At 36.2% G+C, this 27,973-nt stretch overlaps 3 protein-coding genes across 8 annotated transcripts; all 3 read right to left on the bottom strand.

Annotated features, from left to right (window-relative positions):
• Positions 1 to 245: 245 nt before the first annotated feature.
• nfascb (neurofascin homolog (chicken) b) lies at positions 246 to 16,469 on the bottom strand. Of its 5 annotated transcripts, XM_079849582.1 has the most exons (28): positions 14,492 to 14,643; positions 14,329 to 14,396; positions 13,498 to 13,607; positions 13,274 to 13,379; positions 12,850 to 13,040; positions 12,648 to 12,770; positions 11,518 to 11,688; positions 11,134 to 11,245; positions 10,833 to 11,017; positions 10,093 to 10,224; positions 9,869 to 10,012; positions 9,672 to 9,783; positions 9,306 to 9,469; positions 8,934 to 9,081; positions 8,718 to 8,842; positions 8,537 to 8,638; positions 8,238 to 8,450; positions 6,178 to 6,254; positions 5,840 to 6,065; positions 5,629 to 5,744; positions 5,343 to 5,553; positions 5,134 to 5,256; positions 2,629 to 2,802; positions 2,406 to 2,537; positions 2,249 to 2,315; positions 1,896 to 1,907; positions 1,226 to 1,261; positions 246 to 1,131 (listed from the first exon to the last, which is right to left on the bottom strand). In XM_079849582.1, exons 3-28 carry the CDS (start codon positions 13,601 to 13,603, stop codon positions 900 to 902), a joined length of 3,540 nt encoding a protein of 1,179 aa, XP_079705708.1. In that variant the 5' UTR covers positions 13,604 to 13,607; positions 14,329 to 14,396; positions 14,492 to 14,643; the 3' UTR covers positions 246 to 899. The 5 variants fall into 5 exon arrangements, 2 of the variants coding, with proteins under 2 accessions (XP_079705708.1, XP_079705709.1); XR_013819025.1 differs by lacking the exons at positions 1,896 to 1,907; positions 14,492 to 14,643 and adding an exon at positions 16,389 to 16,469 and having other exon boundaries at positions 2,229 to 2,315; XR_013819026.1 differs by lacking the exon at positions 1,896 to 1,907 and having other exon boundaries at positions 2,229 to 2,315; positions 14,492 to 14,704.
• A 163-nt stretch (positions 16,470 to 16,632) lies between these two features.
• Positions 16,633 to 25,353, bottom strand: LOC307145937 (calcium-independent phospholipase A2-gamma-like). The gene is made up of 10 exons (XM_079849584.1): positions 25,241 to 25,353; positions 21,145 to 22,590; positions 20,089 to 20,238; positions 19,830 to 19,987; positions 19,511 to 19,605; positions 18,757 to 18,928; positions 18,610 to 18,667; positions 18,325 to 18,519; positions 18,051 to 18,246; positions 16,633 to 17,593 (listed from the first exon to the last, which is right to left on the bottom strand). Exons 2-10 carry the CDS (start codon positions 22,435 to 22,437, stop codon positions 17,331 to 17,333), a joined length of 2,580 nt encoding a protein of 859 aa, XP_079705710.1. The 5' UTR covers positions 22,438 to 22,590; positions 25,241 to 25,353; the 3' UTR covers positions 16,633 to 17,330.
• LOC307145938 (uncharacterized protein) lies at positions 24,251 to 26,944 on the bottom strand. 2 transcript variants are annotated; one of them, XM_079849585.1, is made up of 3 exons: positions 26,497 to 26,944; positions 26,124 to 26,309; positions 24,251 to 25,943 (listed from the first exon to the last, which is right to left on the bottom strand). In XM_079849585.1, exons 1-3 carry the CDS (start codon positions 26,617 to 26,619, stop codon positions 25,752 to 25,754), a joined length of 501 nt encoding a protein of 166 aa, XP_079705711.1. In that variant the 5' UTR covers positions 26,620 to 26,944; the 3' UTR covers positions 24,251 to 25,751. The 2 variants fall into 2 exon arrangements, with proteins under 2 accessions (XP_079705711.1, XP_079705712.1); XM_079849586.1 differs by having other exon boundaries at positions 26,503 to 26,933.
• Positions 26,945 to 27,973: the final 1,029 nt, after the last annotated feature.

The following is a 27,973-nucleotide window of genomic DNA, read 5'->3' as shown; positions in this document are numbered from 1 at the left end:
AACTCATATGTGGGATATATATGTGAGCTTTGGAGGGCAAGTTTATAGATTTTGGTTTGTCATCTATCATATGACTTGATCAGAAGTAGGTAGACTACTTTTAATGGTAAGTTTATTGTGTACCCACCCAGCCCCCTCCCTCCCTTCCTTCCTTCCTTCCTTCCTTCCTTCCTTCCTTCCTTTTGAGCTTGATAGTCCTGTAAACTGCTGTTGTGAAATTTGTAATTATGACAAACTCATTAATTCACATCATGCATTTTAATAACTTAAGCACTACAACACTTATGATAGTACTCTTACCAGACTCCAAAAAATATACAATAAACATCACGTAGGGGCCTACATCATACTCCAATAATCAGCTGAGGGTTAGATTGTATTTTGTGTGAGAACAAATGGTTTGCAGTCCATTAATGTGACCTACAGTACAGCAAACAGATAAATACAGAGAAAAAGGTACTATGGAAAATAAAACATAAGAAGAATTAGTGGCAACTATCAGTGATATCAAACACTGGTTAAATAACAAAGCACTGTGGAAGTTCTTGATGCTCAACATCTCTTCAGCAGATGTCTATGCTAAGTAAATAGGTGTGATCCTGAATGTTATTTTATAAACTGAACATGAGTTTGTTTAACGAAGCAAGCTTCCATCAGCCATTTCTTTTCTGTCTTCTTATCAACATGATAAACACATCAAGACATCTTACTTAGCTTCCTCTCACATGATTTGTGGATTTGAAAAACAAACCTGATTGGCACTTTTTCTGTAAATCCCCAGAAACACGGTTTTACTTTTAAAACACATCTATATACATCATTATTTCCAGCCTGTCTAACAGATTAAATGAGTCTTAGTCCGTCTGTGTAAAAGGTGGTTTAATCAGACACCATGGGCTCTAAGCAAAAGAGTAGATGGCCACAGGAGACGTGGGCTCAGAGCTGTCATGGTACGGGCTCCTGTCGATGTTCCTCTTACTGACACCAGTGTACTCTCCGATGAAGGAGCCATCCTCATTAAACTCGATCTCCTCCCCCTCGCCATACTCCATGAGGCTGTCGTCACTGTTCGTTCTCCTGTCAATGTGCTCGATCACACCTTGACTGCGTCCCTGTCGACTTTCCTCCTCACTAAACGGGAAGAGATTCATTTGAGAGTTTTAAAAGTAAGGAGATGTCCACTGTTCCAAACAATGTTTGAAACAAAGGTTGAAAAGATGCTTACCGTCTGCTATAGGGCATGGTGGACACTCGTGTTATCCTGCAGTAGATATATAGAAGTTAAAAAGTCACAATTCATATAATGGAAACAAAGACATGACATATAAAACACAGATACTATTGTTAAACACTACTGTTCAAAAGTTTGGGATCAGGTAAGATTTGTTCATGTTTTTGAAAGAAGTCTCTTATGCTCACTAAGGCTGCATTTATTTGATCAAAAATATATTAAAAACTAAAAACAGTAATATTGTAATATATATATACACACATAACAAAAAAAAAAAACTATTTGAATATATTTTAAAATGTAATTTATTCCTGTGATGGCAAAGCTGAATTTTCAGCAGTCTTTGGTGCCACATGATCCTTCAGAAATCATTCTAATATTCAGATTTGTTTTAAGGATTCTTTGATAAATAGAAATTTCAAAAGAACAGAATTTATTTTCAAAACATAAATCTAACTTTATAAATGTTTTTACTGATACTTTTTGATCAATTTAAAGCATCCTTGCTGAATAAAAGTATCAATTTACCACATTTTGAATGGTAGTGTGAAAACAGTTTTTAAAAAATAGCTTAATAGTTAGACTAGAATGTGTAGTTTAATTGTAAAACAAATATGACCATTTTAAAAAGGTCAGCACTTGTTCTGTATGACATGTATCATACCTCTCAAGAGACCTTCAGCGGTCCAACCGCAAAAGACATAAAAAAAATAAAGGAGGAATGAAGAAAGTGAGAAATGTTTGATGGATGAAGTGATGAATTATAAACTGAGGAACAATTATTGTGGTATACAGTACATATTCCAAATCAACCTTTGCTAATAAGATTATGTTATGATGTAATTTAATAATTTTTCACTCTTTAGTGTATCTAACATGCTGTTTTCATGTCAGTGCATTACTGTAAATAAACAGTGCCGCCTGTAGTAAACAAACTTAAGACAACTTTTAACACTTTTATAAATCAGATAGAAAGTCCTGGGATTTTACATAGAGCTTCTCATCAAATGCAGTCACCTGTAATCAAACGTTCCATTCTCTCTATCATCCATTGGCTCCAGTGCAAAGTCCTTCATGTCCCGCACTTACAAACAAACAAAAGAATATGTTTTGCCACATATATAATGCTTAATAATAAATATATGTAACTTGTCTCATGTAATTTCTATTGTACCTGGGTACTTTCCTCCTCGGCTTCTTTTGATAAAGAAGACTATGAGCATGATGAGAACGAGAAGAGCAATCGCACACATTAAGCCAATGAACCAACCCTGCGTCACAATGTCCACTTGCTCCCGGGTATATTCTGTTCATGCACACAGGCAATCATGCAGACATGTTAGGAATCTTTGTATGTTTACAGAACAATGATCTTATTTATTTAGATGAAAAATTACCCTCAGTAGTAAATTTGGGTGATTCCTCTGTGAACGCCTCCCCGGCTCCAACTTCAGTTTGTGCTGCCAGTGAGAACTTGTATCGAGTGTATCGGTCCAAACGGTGCAGAGAGAAGTAGGTGATGTTAGGAGGAATGTATTCCACTTGGATTCTGTCCCCCAGAGTGATGTTCACTACAGAAAAAATATTACAGTCTTTTAGGGCTAAATAAATTATTTGTGTCTTTTTGTTACTTTATAGTGATATACAAACATCAAAACATTAATAAAAAAAAACTAAACTAAAATGTTGCAGAAAAAAAAAATTGTTTTAAGGAATGGTACATTTTTGGGGAGAGACATTCGGGAACATGAAGGGTTTGAGTGCAAAATGTGGGACATACAGTTGTGGTCAGAATTAATGGCACCCCTGGTAAATATGATCAAAAACGGCAGTAAAAAATAAATCTGCATTGTTTAAACTTTTAAACTTTCATTAAAATTTTTTTAAAAAAATCGATCCTTTCATTGAAGTAAAAGAATTGAAAGTTGGAGGAAAATCACATTATGAAACAAATGTTTTTCTCTAAAAAATGTTGGCCACAATTATTGGCACCCCTAGAATTTTGAGTAAAATATCTCTGAAGTATATTCCCATTAATATTTACCTTTTTTTTTTTAGCACACCAGGGTGACTAGGAACATGAAATTCTCTAGCTATGACTTCTTGTTTCACAGGAGTTTAAATATGAGGAAACACAAAGGCCAAATTCCCTTAATCATCCACCACAATGAGTAAAACCAAAGAATATAGTTCTGATGTGCATCAAAAGATTGTCGAGCTTCACAAAATAGAAAGTGGCTGTAAGAAAATATCTAAAGAATTGAAAATCCCCATTTTGACCATCAGGGCAATAATTAAGAAGTTCCAATCAACTAAAGATGTTACGAATCTGCCAGGGAGAGGACGTGTGTCTATATTGTCTTAATGCAGGGTGAGGAAGAGAGTTTGAGTGGCCAAAGACTCTACAAGGATCACAGATGGAGAATTACTGAGATTACCTGAGTCTTGGGGTCAGGAAGCCTAAAAAAATATATCAAACGACCCCTATAATCACCACATGTTGTTTGGGAGGGTTTCAAGAAAAATCTTCCTCGCTCGTCCAAAAATGAACTCCAGCATATTTAGCTGTCAGACATGACTGGAACTTCAAAAGGGACGGATACTATGGTCAGATGAAACAAAAAAGGGCTTTTTGGCAGCAGAGCCAGCAGATGTGTTTGGTGCAAACAGGGATAAAGAGTACCCCATGCCTACGGTTAAATATACTGCTGGATCTTATATGTTGTGGGACTATTTTTTTGCTGGAGGTCCTGGACATCTTGTTCAGATACATGGTATTATGGATTCTAGCAAATACCAACAGATAAAAAATCAAAACCTGACAGCCTCTGCTAGAAATCTTATAATGGGCCGTGGCTGGATCTTCCATCAGGACAACGGTCCAAACAAACATCAAAATCAATACAAAATGGGTAACTGAGCACAAAATGAAGCTTCTGCCATGACCGTCCCAGTTCCCCTAAACTGAAACCTATAGAAAATGAGTGGGGTGAACTGAAGAGAAGAAGCACCAACATGAACTTGTGAATCTGAAGGATCTGGAGAGATTCTGTATGGAGGAATGGTCTCTGATCTCATGTCAGGTGTTCTCCAAACTCATCAGGCATTATAGGAGAAGACTCAGAGCTGTTATCTTGGCAAAAGGAGGTTGCAAAAAGTATTTAATAACAGGGAGCCAATTATTATGGCCAGCGTGTTTTGGAGAAAAGCATTTATTTCATAATTTCCCCACTTTCAATTCTTTTACTTCAATGAAAGGTTAGATTTTTGCACATTTTTTGAATGAAAGCTCAAATGAATAAACTATATTTACCAGGGGTGCCATTAATTCTGACCACAACTGTAATTTTACTATGTTTTCGATCATTAAAATCAATTAATAAAGATTGTTACTACATTGAAATGAATATTAATTATGACATAGCACGATAAAAGTGTATATAATTTACATATAATGTACAGTTTAAAAGTTTTTCAATCAGTCAGCAAGATTTTAAATATTTTAGAAATTAAGAAAGAAATTAATATTTTTATATTCAGCAAGGATGCATTTAATTGGTCTAAAGTGACATTCATAATGCTACAAATGATTTCCATTTCAAATAAATCTTTGTTTGAAATTTTCTTTTTTTCATGTTAAAAAATATTAAGCAGCTCAACTTCAACATCGATAATAATAAGAAATGTTTCTTGAGCAGAAAATCAGCATGTTTGAATGATTTCTGAAGGATCGTTTGACACTGAACACTGGAGTAACCATCACAGAAATGCAGCCTTGGTGAGCATAAGATTCTTCCTTTAAAAAACATTTTTAAAAATTGTTGACACCCACCTCAAACTTGGGTGTCATGAAAAAATAAGATTTGTGCCTCTAATGCTTTAAAAAATGTCATGGGACTTACACGTCTGATATTTGAGAATGTACCCAGTCAGAATGCCATTGGGTTCTGCAGGTTCCTCCCAGTCCAGGTAAATGGTGTCATAGTGCCGGTGCATGATCCTGAACGACCTGGGAATGGTGGGCACTAGAGTGGAAGCGAGATGCCTGTATAAAGTCATGCCTGTATGTGTTTGGTTTGCCATAATGTTAACTGTGTGAAGAGTTTCATACCTCCTTCAGGTGTCTGAAACGCAATGGTGTGGCTGGGCGGACCCTCAAAGCGGTTATTGGCCACTACAATATAGATCCTGTAGTTACTATATGGGACAAGACCAGATAGGATCCCAGACAGACGCGGTCCATTAGCTTTAAAACTCTTGGTCTTAATCCTCCTGCTCACAGTGTGCCAGGGCAGTCGACTGCTCTCTCGCCAGTAATAAACCTGAGAAACCAAACACAGCTCCATCAGAGGCCCATTTCATTTACTGTATGGACCTGTGCAATGAAGAAGCCATACTTTGTACTCCTTTATTTCACCCATGATATCGGCTCGTGCCACTGGTTCCCAATGGACTGTCAGCGTCGTGCTTTCTATGTCTGACACCCTCAGATCAGATGGAGCGGCAACAGGACCTGTTAGAGAAACCCAATATGAGTAAAACACTGACCAAAATCTCTTTTTAATGCATGCTAAACCAAACCATTACTTGTGGTACATGTGAACTTACGGTCCTCCCCAGAGTAACCAATCACAACAGGGGATTCTGGGCCATAGCCGAAGAAGTTGATGGCCTGAACTTTAATTTCATAGGGCGTGAAGGTGTCAGTGTCATAGATGATGCAGCTAGACCACCAGTATGTTGTGTAGTTCTTCCACTCCTCCCTCGAATCCCTCCGTCTCCACCAAACCATGTAGCCCAGTTTCGGCCCATTCCATTCTCTGTACTCCAGTGGCTTCAGACACAACAAAAACATCACAGTTAATATAAATCATGTGCATGTGATTACATCACAGTTAACAACTTTGATTAAAATGATCGACATCCATCAATCATCAGTGCATCACCTCCCAGCTGATTTCCATGTTATTTCTGAACACTCCACTTCCCAGTCCTTGGATGTTTCTTGGGATGGCATCAGGCACTAAAGACACAAAACTAGTGCTGTCAAATCGATTAATCACGAATCACGATTAATCACAATTAATCGCCTCTAACATAAAAGTTTGTGTTTACATGATATATATATACATATACACACACATACATACATATACACACACATACATGCATGCACACACACAGATGTTTATATATAAAATTATGAATATATATATATATATATATATATATATATATATATATATATATATATATATATATATATATATATATATATATATATATATATATATATATACACACACATTATGTAAATACAAACTTTTATGTTAGGTGTGATTAATCGTGTTTAATCGATTTGACAGCACAACACATAACATTAATATAATATAATAATATACATTAAAAAGTTCAAACTTCAGCTCAACAAGGATGCATTAAATTGATCAAAAGTGACTGAAGACATTTACAAAAGTTTTCTAATTTCAAAGAATCCTGAAAAAATGCATCACAGTTTCCACAAAAATATCAAGCAGCACAACTGTTTTCAACATTGATAATAATAAGAAATGTTTCTTGAGCAGCAAATCATTAGACACTGAAGACTAGAGTAATGATGCTGAAAATTCAGCTTTGCATCACAGGAATAAAATATAGCTGCAAGCAGCGATGACGAGATAAAAAAGACCACTTTCAAATGAGTGCAAAGTTATCTTTTGCAGCTCAAAAATTATTTTCTCAAAAAGGCAATAAGTACAGTATTTATCTCAAGGTCTTTTTATATTTTTATTAGGGCTGTCAAACGATTAATCGCGATTAATCGCATCCAAAATAAAAGTTTGTTTACACATAATATATGTGTGTGTATGGAGTATAATTATTTTCTATATATAAATACACACACATGCATATATATTTAAGAAAGATGTGTTATTTATATATAAAATATTTATATATAATATAAATGATATATAATATAAATATATATACACAGTATATACATACAAATATTTCTTAAATATATACATGCATGTGTATGTATTTATATATAGAAAATAATTATACACCGCACACACACATATTATGTAAAAACAAACTTTTATTTTGGATGCGATTGATCGTTTGACAGCCCTAATTTTTATTAATCTAATTATTAAAATAATTATACAAAACTATGTTGTCAGTGCCCTACAAACTGGTTCTATGCCTTTATTTTGTTAATCAAACTAATTTAAAAAACGTATTATCCTTTAATGCAGGCCAAAGCACACAGCAATGAAAGGGTTAAACTCTGTCTAAACCATCAAAAGTGTAACTGACACCTGCACATGCACACACACACATACACACATACGCAAGAGACACCGAGAGAGCGAGAGAAAGTGAGATGAGATGAAATGCTCAGACTGTTTACCAGGTAGTTGAGCCAGAAGATTCAACAACATTTTAAACAAAAAATAAAATAAAATCTAATTTGTGACAGAAAGTTGTTTTTGATCATGTCTAAATACATATCCAAATGCAATACCTGATAAAAGGATTATGTCTGAACATTATGATTTCCACAATAAGAGTTTTCTCAACCCGGTTTAAAAATAGGTTTTAAATGCTGCCATCTAGTGGTTATACTGTGTATGACTTTTTCATGATTTTTTGTTTTTATTCAAACAGATAGCACTAATCTGCCTATTTTAACTTATACATACTTCTTGAATTGAAAGTTATTTGTATTATTTTATAAAGAAATAAATGGCTTATAATGAATTGTTGAGAAGATATGAGAATCTTCATGTTTCCCTTTTTTGACATTACTTTAATCCCTTGCCATGGCAACACTGTTCGAGATATCCAATATCCATTCACAATTTAGCATCTTCAGTGTCTTGGCATCATGTTGAAAAAGTTTGGTGTGAATCAAATAAAATGCATAATAAGTTATAATATAATATAATATAATATAATATAATATAATATAATATAATATAATGGAAAAATGAGGACCTACCAGCTCCTACAGTCTGGTAGTATGCAGATGCCCAGCTGGGTTTACTGGGTCCTATGCCATTTACAGCAATGACCCGGAATCTGTACTCTACGAATGGAGTTAGCTGTAAAACGACAGAGTTCAAGTTGCCTGGGTAACTAGTCAGGTTCTTCCAGCCGCTCGGCAGCAGCCAATAGTCTGCAAGGAGATCTTCAGTATATTGAACCTGGTACTCTGAAAGAAAATTCAATAAAAATCATGACATTGTAAGGCTAGATTGTTCTGAATTTTTGCTTGCATCTATGTTTGTGTGGATGTACCTTTAATAGGATTGTGGTTGCTCAGTCCTGGAATCCAGGTGAGTCTAACGCTCCTCTCTGATGGGTCTGATATCTCTAAATCAGTGGGTGGGTCTGGCCGGTCTAAAAGCAAAAGTATACATGAATAATATGCTCATGTTTATACTGGTCGCATGTATAGAGAGAGTATATGTGCTGGTACCTGTCACAATAAGTTTGGCCGAGGCAGTGACCTCCTCCAGTTCACTTTTAACCCTGCAGGTGTAGATGCCTTCATCTCTTCTGTACACATCAGCAATACTCAGAGAATCCTCATCCTTTGTCATCCTACAGAACACAAATCAGTCAGATACATCAAACCAATAGAACAATTAATAACACTTCCTACATGCTTGTGGTCAGATTCAATTGTGTTTACCTTCTTCCTAAGATCAAGAACTTCTTGTCCTTAAGCCAAGTAACGGTAACGTCTAGAGTCGGGTCTAATTTAATCTTACAATCAAAGCGAGCCAGACTCCCTCTTGTGACCATAGTATTGCGTGGGGCACGAACAATTTTAATGGGCTCTATAAAATTAAAATAAATGTAATCTTTTAACAAGCAGATCATCTTGATATATATATATATAAATACACATGACATATAAAATACATACAAGTAAAATGTGGAATCAAACATCTATAAATCATCTGCTTATTGTCTTAAACATATATTTTAAATGCACTGATGTCCATTAAATGTAAGTATTTTTATCAGAAATTTCAATGCAGCACCTGTTCCAGAGACTGACCTTTGACCTCTAGTTGGACCTCCTTCTCATCCCGTCCAATGACATTGCTTGCAACACACACATATGTTCCCTGATCTTGTAGCTTTGTGTCACTGATTTCCAATGTACCATTTGGAAGAATCCTGTGACGATTTCCCTCTAAGGCGCCTAGTCCCCCTTTTGACCTACAGTATATACACATTAATTGGATACTTTTTATGTGCACTTCTTTTGAAATAATTTATGCAGTTACTCCTCATTTTGTACATTCACACCATCACAATAGATATGTGTTGTGTTTTTATCCTTGTATTCGTGATAATTCAAAGGTAAAAACAGACAAGTTTTAGGAAATAATGAAGATATTTGATGAGACAATTTATTTACCACCGCAGGTCAGGTTTAGGAGAGCCGAAATACGGGCAGTCTAAATGAGTATTATTGCCTTCTGTTGTTTTAACCAGTTCATCTCTGTGACTAAGCAGACGAGGCTTCATATCTGCAGACAACAGTGCACAGTTGCAAGCTGAAAGCTAATGGTGCATAGAAATGAAGTGTTTTTCAATCCAACCTCTAGCTCTTACCCATTACGGCCAAGAAAGCGTTTGCCATGATATAGCCATACTGGTTTGAAGCATTGCACTGGAACACAGCAGCGCTGTCTGGAACCACGGCGTTGAAAATCAAAGTGTCTCCTGAAACCTGCCTGCCTGGACTCTTAGGAGCATCTGAAGACCAGACAGAAAGAGTGAGCATTAAAATGCTTTGCAGTGCACCTGTTTGCTTAATGAAGCTGTTGTTTTCTCACCACTGATGGGCTCTCCATTGACCAGCCACTGTATCTGGGGTCGAGGAATACCATCAGCTCTACACACTATACTACCGCTGTCATCACGAGACAGAACCAGACTCTCAGGCTTCTCCACCCAGAACGGAACCGCTGCAAAAGAGTTGAGAATGTGCATCTCAATTTTGTCATTCTTAAAGGAATACTGAAAATAAAAATGTAGTCATTATTTTTTCATACTTCAAACCGTTTATGATCAAATAAATGCAGCCTTGCTGAGCATAAGAGACTTCTTTCAAAAACATTAACATATCTTACCGACTCCAAACATTTAAGTGGTACTGTGAATATAGCATGAGGTGAAACATAATTTATGTTTGATGATGTTTTAAATGTCCAATAAGATGTGATGCATGGAAAAGGTGTCATATTTGATGGGGTCAGCTCAGCAGTGATTTTACTAAGTACATTTTCAGTGAATAATGACTTAAATTTTGCTCTGTACCTCACACAGCAATAACAAATCTCTTCATGAAAATGTAAAATATATAGCACAAGTTGTTTGGACTATTATTGTGGTGTTTTAATAATGTATTTTTGTTCAATGACAGGTGTGGTCACTATGAACTGTCAATGCATGAACATTCTTCAATGGCAGCATATGGATTTGAAACATCATAAAACAGATTAGATAATGACAGAATTTACATATTTGGGTGAACCCACATAGTTGACAGACATGAAATAATGAAGTATTCTACATTTGACCCAGACAGTGATGACGTGGTCCAGGCTGCCCATCCTGTTTGAAGCGGTGCAGATGTATTCTCCTCCATCATCCATGGCGATCTTCTTTATTCGAAGCGTCTTATTGAAATTCTCCAACTTCTTTCCTGTCATAGGCATCTCCTCCCAATCTTTAGTCCATTTTATGGAGGGAGTCGGACTACAACATTAAGAGAGAATCAGAAATGCACAGATTTCAAAAGGCAATCCAAAAATCAACTGCATTCAATTGCTCTCAGAAAACGGAGATATCATCAAAATACTTTAAAAACTCACACTCCTGCAGCAAAACACTCCAAAATAAGTTCTTCCCCTAGCATCGCAATTCTTGTGCTGGCAGTTCCTTTGGGCTTCAGAAACTTGGGTGGCGTGTGGGCTGCCATGCGAGCTACACAAACATTTGACAGAAATCTTCACACTTTACAAATCTGGCCAGAGCATTGTTGACTAGTTAGTGGATCAGTAAAGTCCTGTTGCATGTTTACACTAAAGAGAAACATAAGAAAGAGTCCTAACTCACCATGTGTTAGACTGTTAGATGGTTTTAATCATGGTTCTTCCTCAACTGAACACACAGAAAAAGGCACAGGTAGAAATATTAAAACAAATTTGCTCAAAGTTTAATTCTGCAGCAGAATAAAAATAGTTTCTCACACAGACCTGTGAGCACCTGCAGGATGAGGGGCGGTTTCTGCTGGATGGTGTTCGTGAAGGGGAAGCGGGCGACACAGACATAGTTCGTAAGAGCGTCTTCTGCTACGATACTGGAGAAGTACAGATCTCCATTCTCTGCCTTTGATACTCGACGATCCTGTCGGATTGGTGTCATAGCTATGGAATAAAGATGAACTTGGATACCAAATATTGGTTGTATTTAAAGGCTTATTTAAGGCTAGACAAACATTAATAACATAATTACAATGAAGACTGGTGATACAAACACACTACCGTTCAAAATATTGGGGGCATTCTTGTGCTGACAAAGGCTGCATTTATTTGATCAAAAATACAGTGATAACATTTTTTATTTAAAAAAAAAAATCATTACAATTTATAATAACTTTTTCTATTTGAATCTATTTTAAAATGTAATTTATTCCTGTGATGAAAGCTGAATTTTCAGCATCATTACTCCAGTCTTCAGTGTCAAATGATCCTACAGAAATCATTCTAATATGCTGATTTGATGCTCAAGAAATGTTTCTTTTATTTTCAATGTTGAAAACAACTGTGTCACTTAATATTTTTGTGGAATTTATGATAATTTCTTTCAGGAATCTTTGATGAATAGAAAGTTTAAAAGAATAGTATTTATTTGAGACAGGAATCTTTTGCAACATTATAAATGTCTTTACTGTAACTTTTGATCAATTTAATGGGTCCTTACTGAAAAAAGTATTAATTTCTTAATCTTTTTTTTTAATCTTACTGACCCAAAACCTTTGAAATGCAACTTTTGAAATGCACATCCTAGTGTGATTTTGATGCTACTGAATTAACTCTAGATCATTTACCCCCAGTTTCACAGACAAGGCTTAAGCCTGTCCCAGACTAAAATGCATGTTTGAGCCATTTTAACTGAAAGTAACTTGGACTGGCAGATCTTGAACTACATCAGTGCCATTGCTTTGTCTCAAGATGCACACCAGTAATTTTATTTTCTAAGGCACGGTTATAAAAGCTACTTAAATTCACTATTAAACTAAGGCCTAATTCTGGCTTAATCTAAGCCCTGTCTGTGAAACCGGCCTATATCTTTCAAATCAAAAACATCTGAAGCAGATACTTACTGCTGTTCAGCCAGTAGGTGTCAGGATTTGGAGGGCCTACTGGGGGATTGCAGGGAAGGATGAGAGGAAGTCCAACCACCACTGATACTGGCTCCAGATACTCCTTCAACCACGTACGGGCCTCTAAACAAAGCATTCACGTTTAAAAATCTATAGACTAATTGTTTTATATAAAAAAATTGCATGGTATTTAAAGGCTTACTGGAGACACGCAGATGGATGTGACTGGACAGAGCAGAGCCAAACTCATTAGTCGCTGTGCACTGATAGACTCCCTCATAGTCATTAGGGCGACCCCAGAAGAAAATCTCTAATGTGCCAGAACGCCTCCTCATGCTGACCTGAGGATCCCGTGCTACATTCAGGTAAACCCCATCACGTGTCCATGTGAAGCTATGTACAGTACATGTTATCTGTCAATCACACATCCTCTAACACAGCTGTCCAAAATCATTTGAATTTGCATTAAAACTGCATACATTTTACATTGGAATCACTCAGTCAATATTTTAGCACCTTTTACACAAACAAACAAATGCTGCTAATCATTATAAGGTAAGTAATCAAGTCAGTCTAATGAATGACGTGTATTATGAAGTGTGGACACGTTGAAGTTTGGTACTTACACTGGAGGTGGATTCCCGGTTGCCTCACACTCCACTATAATGGGGTCAACTGGATCTACTATGTGGTCTTGAACACTCTCTTTAATGATCATTGGAGGTTGTCTGACTGTGGGGATATACATATAAAAAATATTATGTTTTAACAAATTAAAAGGACAATGTAGTAGTAAATAATGCCTTGCATCCTGACCTTTTAAAAAAAATGTAAAATTGCAGTTTCTCACCCTCGGGAGGAATTTCCATTGCTAAAATCCATGTTTGCTGTAGGATGGTAAATATGGCAGGAATCCTCCAACACTTCAGAGCTCTCATCTCTGCTGTGTACAGCATCCGCCTTGTGATAATACAACAGGGAAAATACGAACACCAAAATACTCAAATATTGCCCAACATATGCTTGTCTTGAAACATCTTGTTTTAAGTAATTTCATAACTACTGCTTTTGTATAATTTTGTATGTGTTGTGTGCAGGGGTTAATGCTAAACCCTGAAAGCACCCGTCGCTGACTGTTGTAGCATTTATAATGAAATGAAGCAGGCAAACCAAACTATTTCATATGCAAATGACCACTGGTATTATTATCTCCGCCCCCTTCCGCTTTCCGCAACTGTGATTCGTTGGCATTCACGCACCTGCATATCCTGTGCGTAGGCTAATTCTACTGCGTCAAAGTTCGTGTTACATCAAGGGTACAACAAACACATTTATTGTCGTATTTTTATCGTATAACGCAGTGATTGTTTTCATTAGGCTATATCGAATTTTATGTTAGTATAGTAGGCTATTATATATTTAATATATTATAGCTATAAATAGCTTAGACAAAAAGACCCCAAACAAGAAAATGTTCTACTTCTTTGCGTGAATAATTCAGTACGATATATATGCAAAAAATGCATAGGGTCTGCCTGTAAAATAGAATTGTTTACTGACTGTATTCTACTTTAGGCTTTAAGTTAAGTTGTAAAGCTATATTTTGTGATCCAAGCTACAGTTAATTTGTAAATGTCGCCGTAATCTTTATCTAGCAACAAAATTATGCAAAGTAACCTACCAACAGAAGTGGAGTATCCAGAATTCACAAAATCTTCTTTTTCTGTTTCAGCAGGTCATTTCACAATCCTAAAATAAAAACAAGGTTTAACAATTACATGCTATTACACAAATGTTCACATTTGTCAAGTAGTAGGCTAGTAGATACATCTGGAGACTGTTACCTTTTATATCATGTTTCCACACTATGGTAATGTTAATCTGTCATCATTGCCCATATTCCAAACATGTAATTCCAATCTTAAATGTTTTGTTATTGTTGTTGCATTCAAATAGGTCCAAAACAATGTCAAACCAAGCAGATGTTTTCTGAAATGTATACCTCTCCAACTAACATCCCTCTTCATTGTCTTCATCCATTTGCCCACTCTACCCATGAACCATGAATGACGTCCAACCCCCCCCCCCCTCTCTCCCCCCTCTCTCCCCCCTCTCTCCCCCCCCTCTCTCCCCCTCTCTCCCCCCCCTCTCTCCCCCTCTCTCCCTCCCTCCCTCTCTCTCTCTCTCTCTATCTTTCTCTCTCAGTATAGCTGCAAACATATGTGCTCGTTACAGTGGCAAAGGCTTTATTGTAGTAATAGTGATAAATACATATAAAATATACAAGTCTTTATTTTATTAACTGTTCTTATAATTGTTATCTTGTCATATTTACATTAGCAAAAGCCCATAGTCCATAAATAGCCAAACTCAGCTGAAAGATATTTAGCATTCTTTTTGATTATGACATCAATGTGTGGGCCTCATTGTTTGGTCCTGAAAAACTAAGCTAACTCAATGAATGAAATGTTTGTTTCTGAGTGAAAATTAAAATGCGGTCACGCGACTCGTGACTGCACAAGAGATTTAAATCTGCTTGTGAAAAACTGCTTTTTTTGATTCTCTTTTATGTTTTTACTTTAACTGTGTAAAGCTTTGCTAACGTGAGTTGCATGGTCAAATACAGAAACAGAATGTGAATGAACTCGCAAAATCCCAGAAGGCAAATCTTGACTCAGAAGAGATGATGTAGGTGGAAACAGCATCTCAGCCACTAAGATATACATTCCCATCCCACATCAGCTCAGGCATCCAGGGACGCCTGATACGCCAGCACGGTCTTACTGTACACTCCACAGATGAGCTAATACGATATTGAGGGTCACGAAAGAACAAAAAAGTTCTTGAGTCAGCTCAGTAAGTGAACAGAGACTCAAGTATGATCTAATTGTGGTCATGTTCCCCAGTGTTTCAGTATCCTGAGCGGTGCAAATGACATCAGCAGCGCTGCAGTGCCAAGCACCAAACTGTACAGCACACAACCTGAGCCTGAATGAACCGCTTCCTCCATGGACGGGACAATGAAACCTCTGTCCCAATGGACGCAGTAAGCTGGCTCTATTCATACAGAATATCTCTGAGGGTTTTTATCAGTTCAGCCTTAAAGTGGCACTACAGCTTGTTTGGAAGAACAGATGCTGCTGGTTAACTTGCTTTGAGAAACTGAAACTTTAACATAATTGTATAACTGCAAAAATAAATTTCAAATGTAAAAGAATGCCCATTTTTAATTAATGAAAGAGCCAGATGTTTTAGTACATGCTAATTGCTACCACAAAGCAAAAAAAAAAAAAAAAAAAAAAAAGGGTAATTCATTTAACAGTTTGGCTTGTTTTTTTACCATGCACAATTCTTGATGTTTATGTTCATAACTACCAACAGTCTCTTCAATAAGACTCATAATTCAGTTTATATCTGTCTGCGTTGTTGACACTGTCTAGGATGACAGAGTAATTCAGATGAAGCAGCTGACTCACAACTGCCAGCTCAAGTGATGACATTATAATGAAACATACATTGTTTATCTGACAGTGACATTACAACCAGTCACGGTGGAATGCAATCCCAAATAGCAAAGCCAGATTATATAAAATTGTAAATATTTTTTATATAAAACTTAATGTGTATTTTATTGTGGTTTGGTAAGAGAGTATGCTAATATCATACAAAACATAATAAAAATATTATATTTTCAAAAATGTTTAATGTCTATTTCTAAATAATAGAATTGTCTTTTCTTACCTGAATTGATATTTCAGTGTTCAGTACAAATGGAGGATCCTTTGCAGTCTATTTTTAATTTACAAAAGCATATGCTCTCTGTCCATGTTTCGTCTCCTAAGCCATGACAGTAAAAACCTTATTATGATAGAAAAGGAGTCCACTAGTTTGTTCAAAGCAGAGGCTGAAGTAAAATAACTTCTCTGAGGGAAGATTTTACACAACTGTCCAAAATAACAAACGGCGCTCTTGACTGATGTCCCAGTCACCACTGGTCACATGACTGATGACTATGTGGCTTCTTCAGGTCATTTAAGCATTAAACACATCACTAAAATCAGGATGATTAGTGACTTTACCTTCTAAATGGCCACACTCAAATAAGCTGTCTCTGTGTTTGGTAATGGCCGTTGTTTCTATTCCCTTTATAATGGGACTAGTGGAGAATATCCAAAGTAGTAAATCCATATTTAAAATGTCCCATTATTTCTATAGTCTTAACTTTATGGGTAAAGCATTAACAGCACCTGAATGATTAATTATACTTTACATTATATGTTATGTGCTGTCATCTTATTGAAATATAAAATAAACTAATGAATAGAAGTAGTGTGCCCTTTAGTTTGATCAAAGAAAAGTGCATTTTTTTTATTAATTACATAAACCTCTGAAAAATTAAAAGCAGAAATAAAGAAATAAATACATCAGTCTATAAATATTGACATTCATACAGAATTTACATTTACATATGTAATCTGCTTTCATGGCAGAAGTGCTCAGTACATTCATTCTAACATGGCTGTGTATACGGCTGCATATTTGGACATGAAATACTGATTTGATTTGTAGCTTCTCTAACAATGATTTGTAACTTGTCAAAATAAAACATGGCCCTTCAAAATAAAATTTGTGATGCACATGTAATTAGTTTTAAATTACTGGTCAGCACAGAGTAAAGTCCACTCAAGCCCAGCGCTGCTGCAGCTCCCACGCTTTCCCACCGATCCAGTCCCGTGTTTTCCATATTGCTGTGCGCTCTGCCATCAGCACATCACACAGACGTTCCAGTTTGGGTCGGTTCCGGTCCAAGTACAGCTGTGTGTCTTTCTGCAGCTGTTGAAGCACTTCAGGCCTGCTTTCATCCAGTGTCACGTTTGATCTCAGCATCGGGTTAAAGCGAAAATACACGTTCGGTGATAAGAGGTCATCCAACAGAGTGTGAACACCTAAACATGGCAATATGAACAAGATCAGCACCTCAATATATCCAAATGATTTTTTTAAAAGTGAAGGGCATTTGCAAGTGTGTACGAAAGAGCACCATGTTGACTGGCTAAATGTAAGTAGTCTGGAAAATATATATTTCTTTGCTTTATTTTGTATAATTACAAATAATTATTCCAGGATTTAAATGTACATTTATTCATTTAACAGATGCTTTTATCCAAATTAACTAAATAATTGTAAATTGTGTATTATGCACAATTAATGATTGAACATTAATTCTCTGTAGTATTAATAACTGTGAAAAATATCCTCATAGTGGTACTCCACACAAAAGAGAACTTTTTAAATGATTAAATAATTGTAAATTGTGTATTTAGCACAAATAATAAGTGTAAAATGATTGTATGTAATATTAATAACTGTACAATTATTCAATGATAGTGGTACCAGACTAACCCTCAGTATCGGTGGCACTGCAGATCAGGTTGCTGATTTTGGCTCTCAGACTAGTGGAGGTTGCAGGCCCTCTTCTAGCGTTGTCATAGCGTCCCGTTCCCAGTGACAGCACACACTGGAAGTGCTGATTGGGCCACAGCAATCGGCTTTCATGGACGGCCAGAGCACAGGGGTTATTGAGGATAAGACCACCATCCTGGAGAAAACAAATGGGAAAAGGTCTGGATACAAGTATATATTGGTCCTGAAATTGACTAAAATTGACTGTTCTGACCTGGTGTATGTCACCGTGGAGAGGGAACTCCTGGAAATATCCCGGAGCAGCAGATGAGGCGCGGACAGCCTGCCACAGCCGGTACCCTGATCCTCCGGAATAGCGGCTCAGTCTTCCTGGAGCATGGTTATAGTTGCGGAAGATAAATGCTTTCGGACTTTTCCCCCAGTTCACTACGGCACTTACAGCAGACACCTGTGTAAGAAGAGATCAGCAGTCAGGAGATCATGAAAATCTGGATTTTAAAAGTAAGTTTGAAAAAGACAGATGGTATTTTGGATTCACCTTTGGGCTCAGCTCATCTCTTGCTGTTTTAATTAACATCTCCTCTCCCATCTTCTCCCTATGATGAACATATGGGAATAGTTAAGAAAGCATTGCAGGCATTGATATAGTATAGTTTTCTACTTCCACTGAGTGTTTAAATCCAACCTTAAAATCATCTCCCATGTTTCTGTGTTGTAGTAGGAGTGTGTCCAGCCCATCTTCACTGTACCAACCAGGGGGTTTTGTCGAAAAACGTCTGTCCCAAAACGATGATACATCTCTTCACATTCATCTAAAGAGATATGAGCTAGACCCAACATGAAAGCCAAAACTGCTCCTGTAGATCAAACACAGAGATAAAAAAAAAGATATGATAATATTGCCACACATAATTATAGAGTATAGTCAATATTTACTTTATATGTACTCTGCTGGTCAAAGGTTTGAGGTCAGTAAGCCTCTTGTGCTCATCAAGGCTGCATTTATTTAATCAAAAACAAAAATGTCACAATATTAGTATTTAAAATAACCATTTTTTATTTGAATATAGTTTATAATGTAATTTATTCCTGTGATGTCAAAACTGAAACTGAAATCATTCCAATATGATGATTTGATGCTCAAGAAACATTTCTGATTTTTATCAATGTTTAAAAAAAGTTGTGCTGCTTAATATTTTAATGGAAACCGTGATACATTTTTTTTCAAGACTCTTTGAGGAAGTTTAAAAAACAAGCATTAATTTGAAATATAAATCTTTTGTAACATTATAAATGTATTTACTGTCACTTTTGATCAGTTTAATGTTGAATAAAAGTCCTTGTACTTGCTGAATAAAAGAAAAAAAAAAACATTTTGATTGGTGGTGTAAATATGTTCTGTGTTACTTTGAGAATAAAGGCTTGTCGTGCATTTATACCTGTGCTGACTCCACATATATAGTCAAAAAGTTGATACACTCGCTTTCCTGTTTGAGCCTCCAGCTGTTTTAGCACTTGTAGTGGAACTAACCCTCTGTAATGCAAGAAACAGTTGTAAGTAAAAGCCATCTTGGCATAAACACATTTCTCTATACAAGTGACAAAAATAATTGCCATTAATAATTGTTATATTCCATAAAATTGCAAACGGATCTTATTATCTCTAAAAAGCTTTTTTGGAAGACACATTGGATCATATTTATCCAGTTTTACAGGCAAAAACTGTAGAGCATGCTGACTAAATGTGGTGTTTCCTACTTGGTTCCTCCTCCATCAATGGAAAGCACTCTGACCCCACAACCTTTGACTGGATCCACATAGCCAATCAGAGCAAGAGTCTCCCTAATGGCTTCTTGAAGTTTTTCATCCATCCAAAAGATCCGGCGTCGTCTAAGGAGATGCAGTGCTGCTTTTTCCTGGATTTCATCAAAGAAATGAATTGAAAAATCGAAATTTCTACAGTTACATACAGTGTTCTATCTTTGGTTTTAATGGATTTGAGTCTTGTATTGTATACCTGCCACACCACTGCCTTGCATGCTGGGTGCTGAATGAGGTGAGTGTTCAGTTCCTCCACACAAGAAGTGATGGATGACGGTAAACTAGCCTCTTCCAGTCTGTTCAGTAGAACTCTTGTCATCTCATCTGCCTTCCTCCTCCTAAAAACCTAGAAAACAGCTTTCCTGCTATATTCAATCCATTTCATTGACTAGATACAATGTATAAAACAAAAGCTTTCACACAGGATACACTAAATAAACGTGAAGTATATTTACTTTAAAACAATTTTCACTAAGAAATTGCAAATACATTTCTGAAATTATTACAAAGAAACAGCAAGTAACACATTGAAGTAAACATGACATTTTTAAGACTGAAATAGTATTTTTTTGTAAAACGTACTTTTATTATGTCTTTTTTATTTACAACTTTGAAAAAAACATTTTGACAAATGCAAAGGGATGCACCGATATTTTTATATGATTTGATAGGCTGCAAATTATTTCATGTCATCGCTGATACCCAATAATAAAACGATACATGGCATTTTTCATAATTTAGAGATTAGCTACAATTATATTTAACAGTGTTATTAAATTATTAATGTTTTTAAAGATTAACTTTAAATGAGAGTAGGTTAGTAACTTTCTTTTTTTTTTTAAATAGAAGAAATCAGCATGAACAATTTAATTTCTAATATTGACCAATAGTTTAAAAATTTCTAATATCTTTTTTTTATTATTATTTTTTCTTCTTCTTTTCTTTATTAATTATTATTATTATTTTTAAAAAATTTTTATTATTGGTAAAGAGACATCTGTAAGATTGTAAAAAAATTGTTTTAAATTGTCTTCCAATAAAACTTACTTGACAAAAAAAAATCTCTAATATCAGCAGATAACCGATATGGCATGTATCCTGCATCCATGGCATATAGACGACTGAAAAAACTACAACAGTAGTCCTATATATCTTCACACAAAGACAAAGAACATATGAAACTCATATGAGTCCCAAATGCTTGAGTTCAGGTGTTTGATTAAATTATGATTTCTGGTCATGCAAGACTCACCATTTTATCCAGCATTTCCTCTGGGCTCCTTGTTACAGTTGTATGGTCACTACGCCTGCTAGAGCCCATTCCCAGGTAGCTGCCCACAAATCCAGGTAAAGTTGAGGGTTTCAACAGGCACTCAAAGAAGGGCACTGGTTTTTCCTGGCTCTCCATGTCCTCAGATGAACCTCTGTAACGTTCTTCTGTGTGTAGCTCTCTACCCACCTCCTCATTCTCTGAAGCTGCAGATCCGTTGAAGTACCGATTAATGTGGTTGGCCATGTAAGTGTAATTTTCCCCAAAGCGTGTGGCGAGGCTGCTCATGTGGAACAAGCCCGGGGATTTAGGCTGAAGAAGTGAAGTAGGGTCTTTAGTTTTGTTTAGAGGGTCCAGTGAGACTGAAGTCTTTGACATCTGATGATCAACACGTGGTGATTCCTCAACAGTATCTGCTACTTTTGCCCCAAAGTATCGATTGATGTGACTGGCAAAATGAAGGTATCCTTCTTCCCAGGAACTAGATCCATTCTTATCAATCTCTGGTCTTGTACCCAAACTAATGTTTTGCTGTGTTTGCTCATTTTCCCAACAAAGAATGCTTTTGTTACCCATAACTCTTCGCTTTCTGCTCCTAGACCTTCTGAGGCCAATATCTGGTGATACCTCCACATGGATTTGCTCAGCTGGATTTCGAGAGAATACAGAGTTAATGTGATTGGCCACATAGTTGTAAGTCTCCCCAAATCTGTTTGCCAAGGAGCTGATGTGGAACAGCTGTAGTCCAGGATAGGCCGCGGACAAGGGTTGATTTGAGGATGTTTGATGGACCTGCTCAATAGAAGGCGTCCCCATAAATGTTCTGGACTCTCCAGAGCGTCTCTCTCTCTGAACTCGTCTCTGAGTTCTGGTAAATGGTTCCTGCACTGAAGATATCAACTCAATCTGCCCATAATCTATCACAGAGACCCGCTTCTGCTTAAAGTACAAGTTAATGTGTTGGGAGAGACGATTAAAAGACTCTCCTAATCTCAGTCCAAGTAAGTGCAGCCGAAAAGTAGCCCGGCTGTTCTGATAAACTCCAATGGGTGCTTCTGCTTTGAATGTCTCTCTACTGGAGGTTGAGTATAAATGGTACATCTGAAGGCCCAATCCATTCTCATATTTCATATTACGGCTAACTGCTCCAAAAAGTCTCTTCGTTTTTATTGATCTATGTGATTTGAGAGGAATTCTCCTTGCTGACTGAGGTGAGGAGCCGATACTCCTGACAAGGTGAGACACATTACTGATGTTTGTGAGGAGATACTTCATCTTGCACAGTTACCAGAGCTGCCTTGACCCCAGGTAAGTGACCTGTGTTTTGTCAAGATACCAACCCATCAATGAAGTGCCTACAGTGTCCAAGCAGATGATCTGAATGAGGACCAGATGAGCTTTGGCAGCAGAATCAGAATCATGGAATGTCTGGAATGAAATATAATCAAGGAAACAAAAACATATAATAACAATATTTAATCATATGATCTGTTCTTGTGGTTTATATTTAAGAACAAAGTCAGTCTAAATCTATAAAAATCAAAATAATGTTTAATAATTGAATCTATAGTGTTGATTTATGTTTGGACGCCCCCTCCTGGTCAATTATGGAGGTCAAATATATATATAAAAAGAAAAAAGTGATGCACAAAATTATGTACAGATTGCTATTAGTACCTAGTTATTACCCAGTTATTGTAATAACTATAATATGTATGGTATGTACACGGGGGACAGGAGTGTAAAATAAAGTGCTACCAAAACTGCATATGCATATTTCATAAGTATGTGTTAAAGTGTGTTTTTGTTTCACATTATCACTGAGGGCGAAGTTACTTCAAAGACTCAAGTCATAAATTTCTCACCTTGAATGTACTCTGGTATGTCAGATATGACAAGAAGGTGTGCATGTAACACAAAAACTGCTAAAAAATATGTATAGTAAAAACACAAGCACATTGAATTGAGTGCAAACACTGAAATAATTGAGGTAATTTATTTAAATTATTTTAAATATTAATACTTACCATTTTAAATATGACTCATGTTAATCATTTTCTTAGATGGCCATCCAAGCAAACAAACAGCATGTAATGACTTACTAATTGATAATGTAGCAATTAAAATGACCAACTCACAATGTCGTCAGTACGATCTTCTAAGGTTATAAAGGGTACATCTGGTTTGAATGATATCTCCATCAATGGTCTGGTTACCCCTATCTCTGATCATAAGCTTATTACACTTGATTTTAAATTCATTTCTCCAACTAAATGTATTGACAATATAACCATCTCTTATCGTAATCAATGTTATTAATGCTAATACGTTTGCTGCTATTTCTGATGTTTTTAATTTCACCATGTCCATCTAAGATATTTGATTTGTACCATTCTGCTATCACTGACGTTTTAGATGAGCATGTTCCAATTAGGACTAGATCTGTTCCCCGTCCCACTCCTCGCCATGGTTTAATGCTGAGCTGCATGCTATGAAAACAAGAGGCAGACAACTTGAATGCCTCTTTAGGAAGACTAGGGTTAATAAAGGCCATCTGAAGCGAAGCGATGTGTTTGTGTAAGAAAAATATCTATATTTAAAACTTTATAAAGTAAAATAAGCGCTTCCGGCCAAACGAACATACGGATTCCATTTACGCCTAAAGCGCAACTTACGCAACTTGTGACGGCAGAAGTAGCGTAGTGCGTCATGGTGTAAATATCAGCAGTACGTCGCATTACTCGCATAAGTTGCGCTTTACATTAAGTGGAATCCGTATGTTTGTTTGGCCGGAAGCTAGTTATTTTACTTTATAAAGTTTTAAATATGGATATTTTTCTTACACAAACGCATCGCTTCACTTGAGAAGGCCTTTATTAACCCCCCAGAGCTGTGTGGAGCACTTTTATGATGGATGGATGCACTTTTATGGACTTCAAAACAGAAATGGCCATTCACTGCCATTATAAAGCTTGGAAGAGCCAGGACATTTTTTTTTTATATAACTCCGCCTGTATTCGAGTGAAAGAAGAATGTCATATACAAGATGACTTGAGGGTGAGTAAATCATGGGCTAATTTTCCTTTTTGGGTGAACTATCCCTTTAAGCCTTTAATTCAACAACCTCTTAAGGGGTTTTTGCAGAGTGAATGTTATATACAAGCAATTCTGTGAATAAGAACAAGCTAACTATAATCAGAACTGTGAAATAGGACACCAAAGTGTCAGCTGTATAGGTGAGAGCAGCAGCCCGTTTAGTACTTCCATGAACCTCCAGTACATATTTATCTGTCACGTGACAGACAGAAGAGAACTGCCACTTGTCTTTGTTGTGATCTGAGGACTAGCACAGGCCTTTGCGTCACGATGTGTACATTCAGTTCCACATGTCAATTTCCACGTGCTTAGACTTGGTCACACGGAATCAACAAGTCCTCTATTTAAAATGAAAGACAGTCACCAATAGACCAAACGACTGCATTCTCTTTTGTAATTTGTTTCATCGCGTAAAACATTAAGAGTTTGATAATGTTTTGTGATAAGGCTGACCTTTATGTACTATAAATTTACTATAAATAACTGAGAATTTAAATGCTACACAAAATTTTGCATCTATTCCCAGATCTACATTCATAAATTAGAACTGCACTAACAGTGAAATGAGGAACATTTTCATAATAAATAATATTAAGAAGCAATACATATTTGAATGGGTAACACTTTAAAAGGTTTAATTTGTTAACATTACTTAACTACACAAACAATGAACAATACTTTTACAGCATTTAATTTAATTTTAGTTAATGTTTTAACATTTAATAATACATTTAAGATGTATTACACCAACATGAACTGAAATGGTTATTATTATGACTATTCTGTAAATTAAACAGGCTTCAATGTTTAAAATGTTCAACTTAAGCAATGATTATAACTAGTCATCATAAAAAAGCATTTTATATTCACCTAGACAGAAGGTCAAGTTAATTCCAATTCAACAAACCAGACTTAACCTTGAGGGTGACTTGTAGGTCTTGAAGCCCTAAACAAACTAAATATATTTTGTCTTTTGTCTTACCTTTCGCTTTCTCCTCTTTTGCTGAACTTGACTTCAAGGAGAATAAATGCTCACTTTCCTTCCAAAACATATATTGCTTGGATTATTTCCTGTGGTGTTTACACTTGTTTCTGTTGTGGTTTTTAATCCCGCCCTACTCAAACCCTATTGGTCGGTTTAAAGGAGTGCTGACCAAACCCCTGGCCATTCCTCATTAAAGCACAATCTGTCCTCCTGCATCCCAACAGTTGATGACTAGTCAGGAGGCGTCTAAATTTAGAAAACGTACCATTAAAGTTGTTCCGAGTGTCAACACTCTGACTAATTTATTGTATATACAGATATCACATTGTTTTTTAAAGATCTTAATAAAAGATCATTTGTTCTGAGTACATGTAGATATTACAGTTACATTCAGACTCTTTTAAATATTAGATGCAAAACAGTAAGCTTTACAGTAACAAAAACTGTTAATGATACATCCATTGGCATGATATTATAGCATGGAGTCCATTTTAAAGTGCTCTGACCCTTATGTCTCTTTTTTAACACAGCGTCCAGTGATGCAGCCCTCTCTGCCGGTCCACTTCAGTCTGTTTCTTGCAAAAATCACATAGGCGCGATCCATTACAGGCCTGATCACTGGGAGAGAGATGAACCGTCCAAGCCAACCCAAACCCACCGCACTGTACATGACTGTAAATGCTGGCACACCACGATGAATCTGGAGAAACAGTAGCATTGAGGGATAATAATCACATATTTGATCAGGTATTGTGAAATGTATTGAAATTAAACACCATACAAATATCGAAATACTTCAAAATACTTGCATAAAAAAACTTTTGAAACACAATGCTATTGAGATTTTTCACATGATAAAAGTGGAAACCTGATCACTCACCTTGTTATTCGTATCAATCACTGTCATTTCCTCCATTGCAATCTCATAACTGACTCCATATTTTGTCCCGTCATATTCTGGCAGTGAAATGTCCACAAAATCTACTTTTTCTGCTCTGTTTCTCTGAAGAAACTGAAGAAAGCTAATTTCTTTGACACATATTGGGCATTCTCCATCATATAGTACCTATGACACAAAATTAACATGATTAGCCTAATACACATGCTTGCTTAGTGATGTCTGGAAGGGCAGATCTCTAGGTGTTGGTATATTCATTCATTCACGACTAGAACACGCAGTGACAAGAAATATGTGAGCATGACCTGCAGTAAACTAAGGTCATTGCTAAACTATAGTAAGTGAGTCTTCTCACCCTTACACTGCTAGATGATCCTCGTCCTCTCTCGAGAGAGCAGAGCAGTCGCTGTGAACTAACGACACTCGTCCTGGAGCCCACATAACGTAAAGCTCCAACCAAGGCTATCCTGACAGCCATTTCAGACTTATAAATGGATTTAAGTAACAGAACGCAACATGTAAGATCCCTTCATGCACTTTATGATTTCCTGTCCGGATCCGATGGCTGTTAGCTGATTCGCTAAGAACTTAACTTACACAACACATACATGTAACGCGATATTACGATTTTAATTACGATATTACGATTATTAATTTTTTTACCGAGTATTTTTAAGCATGTGTTGCTGGAGATAATTTAACATTCATAGGGGCGTAAAGGTAATTGTGGATATTTCATCTTCCATATCCAACAAACGCCAGTGCACACGTGAGATCATCACAAACAACGTCTGCTCCTTGCTGCTTTTCCAAAATAAAAGTCCCTCACACATCACAGTGTACAAATCTAAAACTAAATTTCAGACATTTATACACCAAGACTAAAATAAACCTATGACCTTATCTCACAATTAATAAAATATTTTAAACATTTAGGATTTCCCAGGGTTTAAATAAAGACAGGAGCAGGCATTAATTTAGAATAGTTGTTTATGTCTTAATGGATTTCTAAAAGATTAAGAACAGATTAATAAAATCTTAAAATTGTTTGGAATTGAGAAGATAATCTAAGGAAAACAATGGCAGCAGAAAAAATAATTAAATAAAAAAAACAAAGAAAACTGCACACATCAGATGATGAATGAAAAAGAATGCCTGGAAATCTTTTTGTAATTAACTCAATGCAAGAATAATACAACAACTTCAGGCAAGACTGAATCATCAGCTTTATTATCTAGCTGTTTTGAGAAATCTGTGGTGGACATTACAATAGTTATTCAATACAGTGTTGTGGAAGAATATAAAAATAAACCTTAAAAAATAAAAATGCTGCTGACACAAGAAGAGAGGTTTAAGACTGGCAGTCCTGCAAATAAAGGTACTGGCCAATTGGATGAATTACTCAGATGTATAATTGAGAGCCAGCAACCTTCGAAGAACATATCAGATGACCATGATCTCCTGAAGGAAGACTTAGAGCTACTCCAGGGCTAAACTGAGACTTAAATTAAATCAACCAGGAAGCAGGTTTAACTTCAGATTAACACACACTATGTATATGTATATATAAAAATATTATATATATCTTCACTGACATAGTCCAAGAAATCCATGTGTCTTCTTTAATCACAGTTTAATAAGCTTATTTCCAGGAGAAAAACAAGAGCTACTCCAGAACTTTTTCTTTAATCACAGCAAAGATCCATTCTCAGACAGAGATAGGAGCTAGTTCATACCTTTACTCAATGCAAATAATGATTTGTGCTTCTCTGGACAAATTCACCGCACAATGAGAATTTCCATCAATAGTATAAAATAAACAAAATACAACA

Source organism: Squalius cephalus (genome assembly GCF_949319135.1).
Source record: "Squalius cephalus genome assembly, chromosome: 18".
NCBI classification, from domain to species: Eukaryota; Metazoa; Chordata; class Actinopteri; order Cypriniformes; family Leuciscidae; genus Squalius; species Squalius cephalus.
The sequence above is the reverse complement of the archived record's forward strand: the minus strand, read 5'-3'. Positions and strand labels throughout refer to the sequence as shown.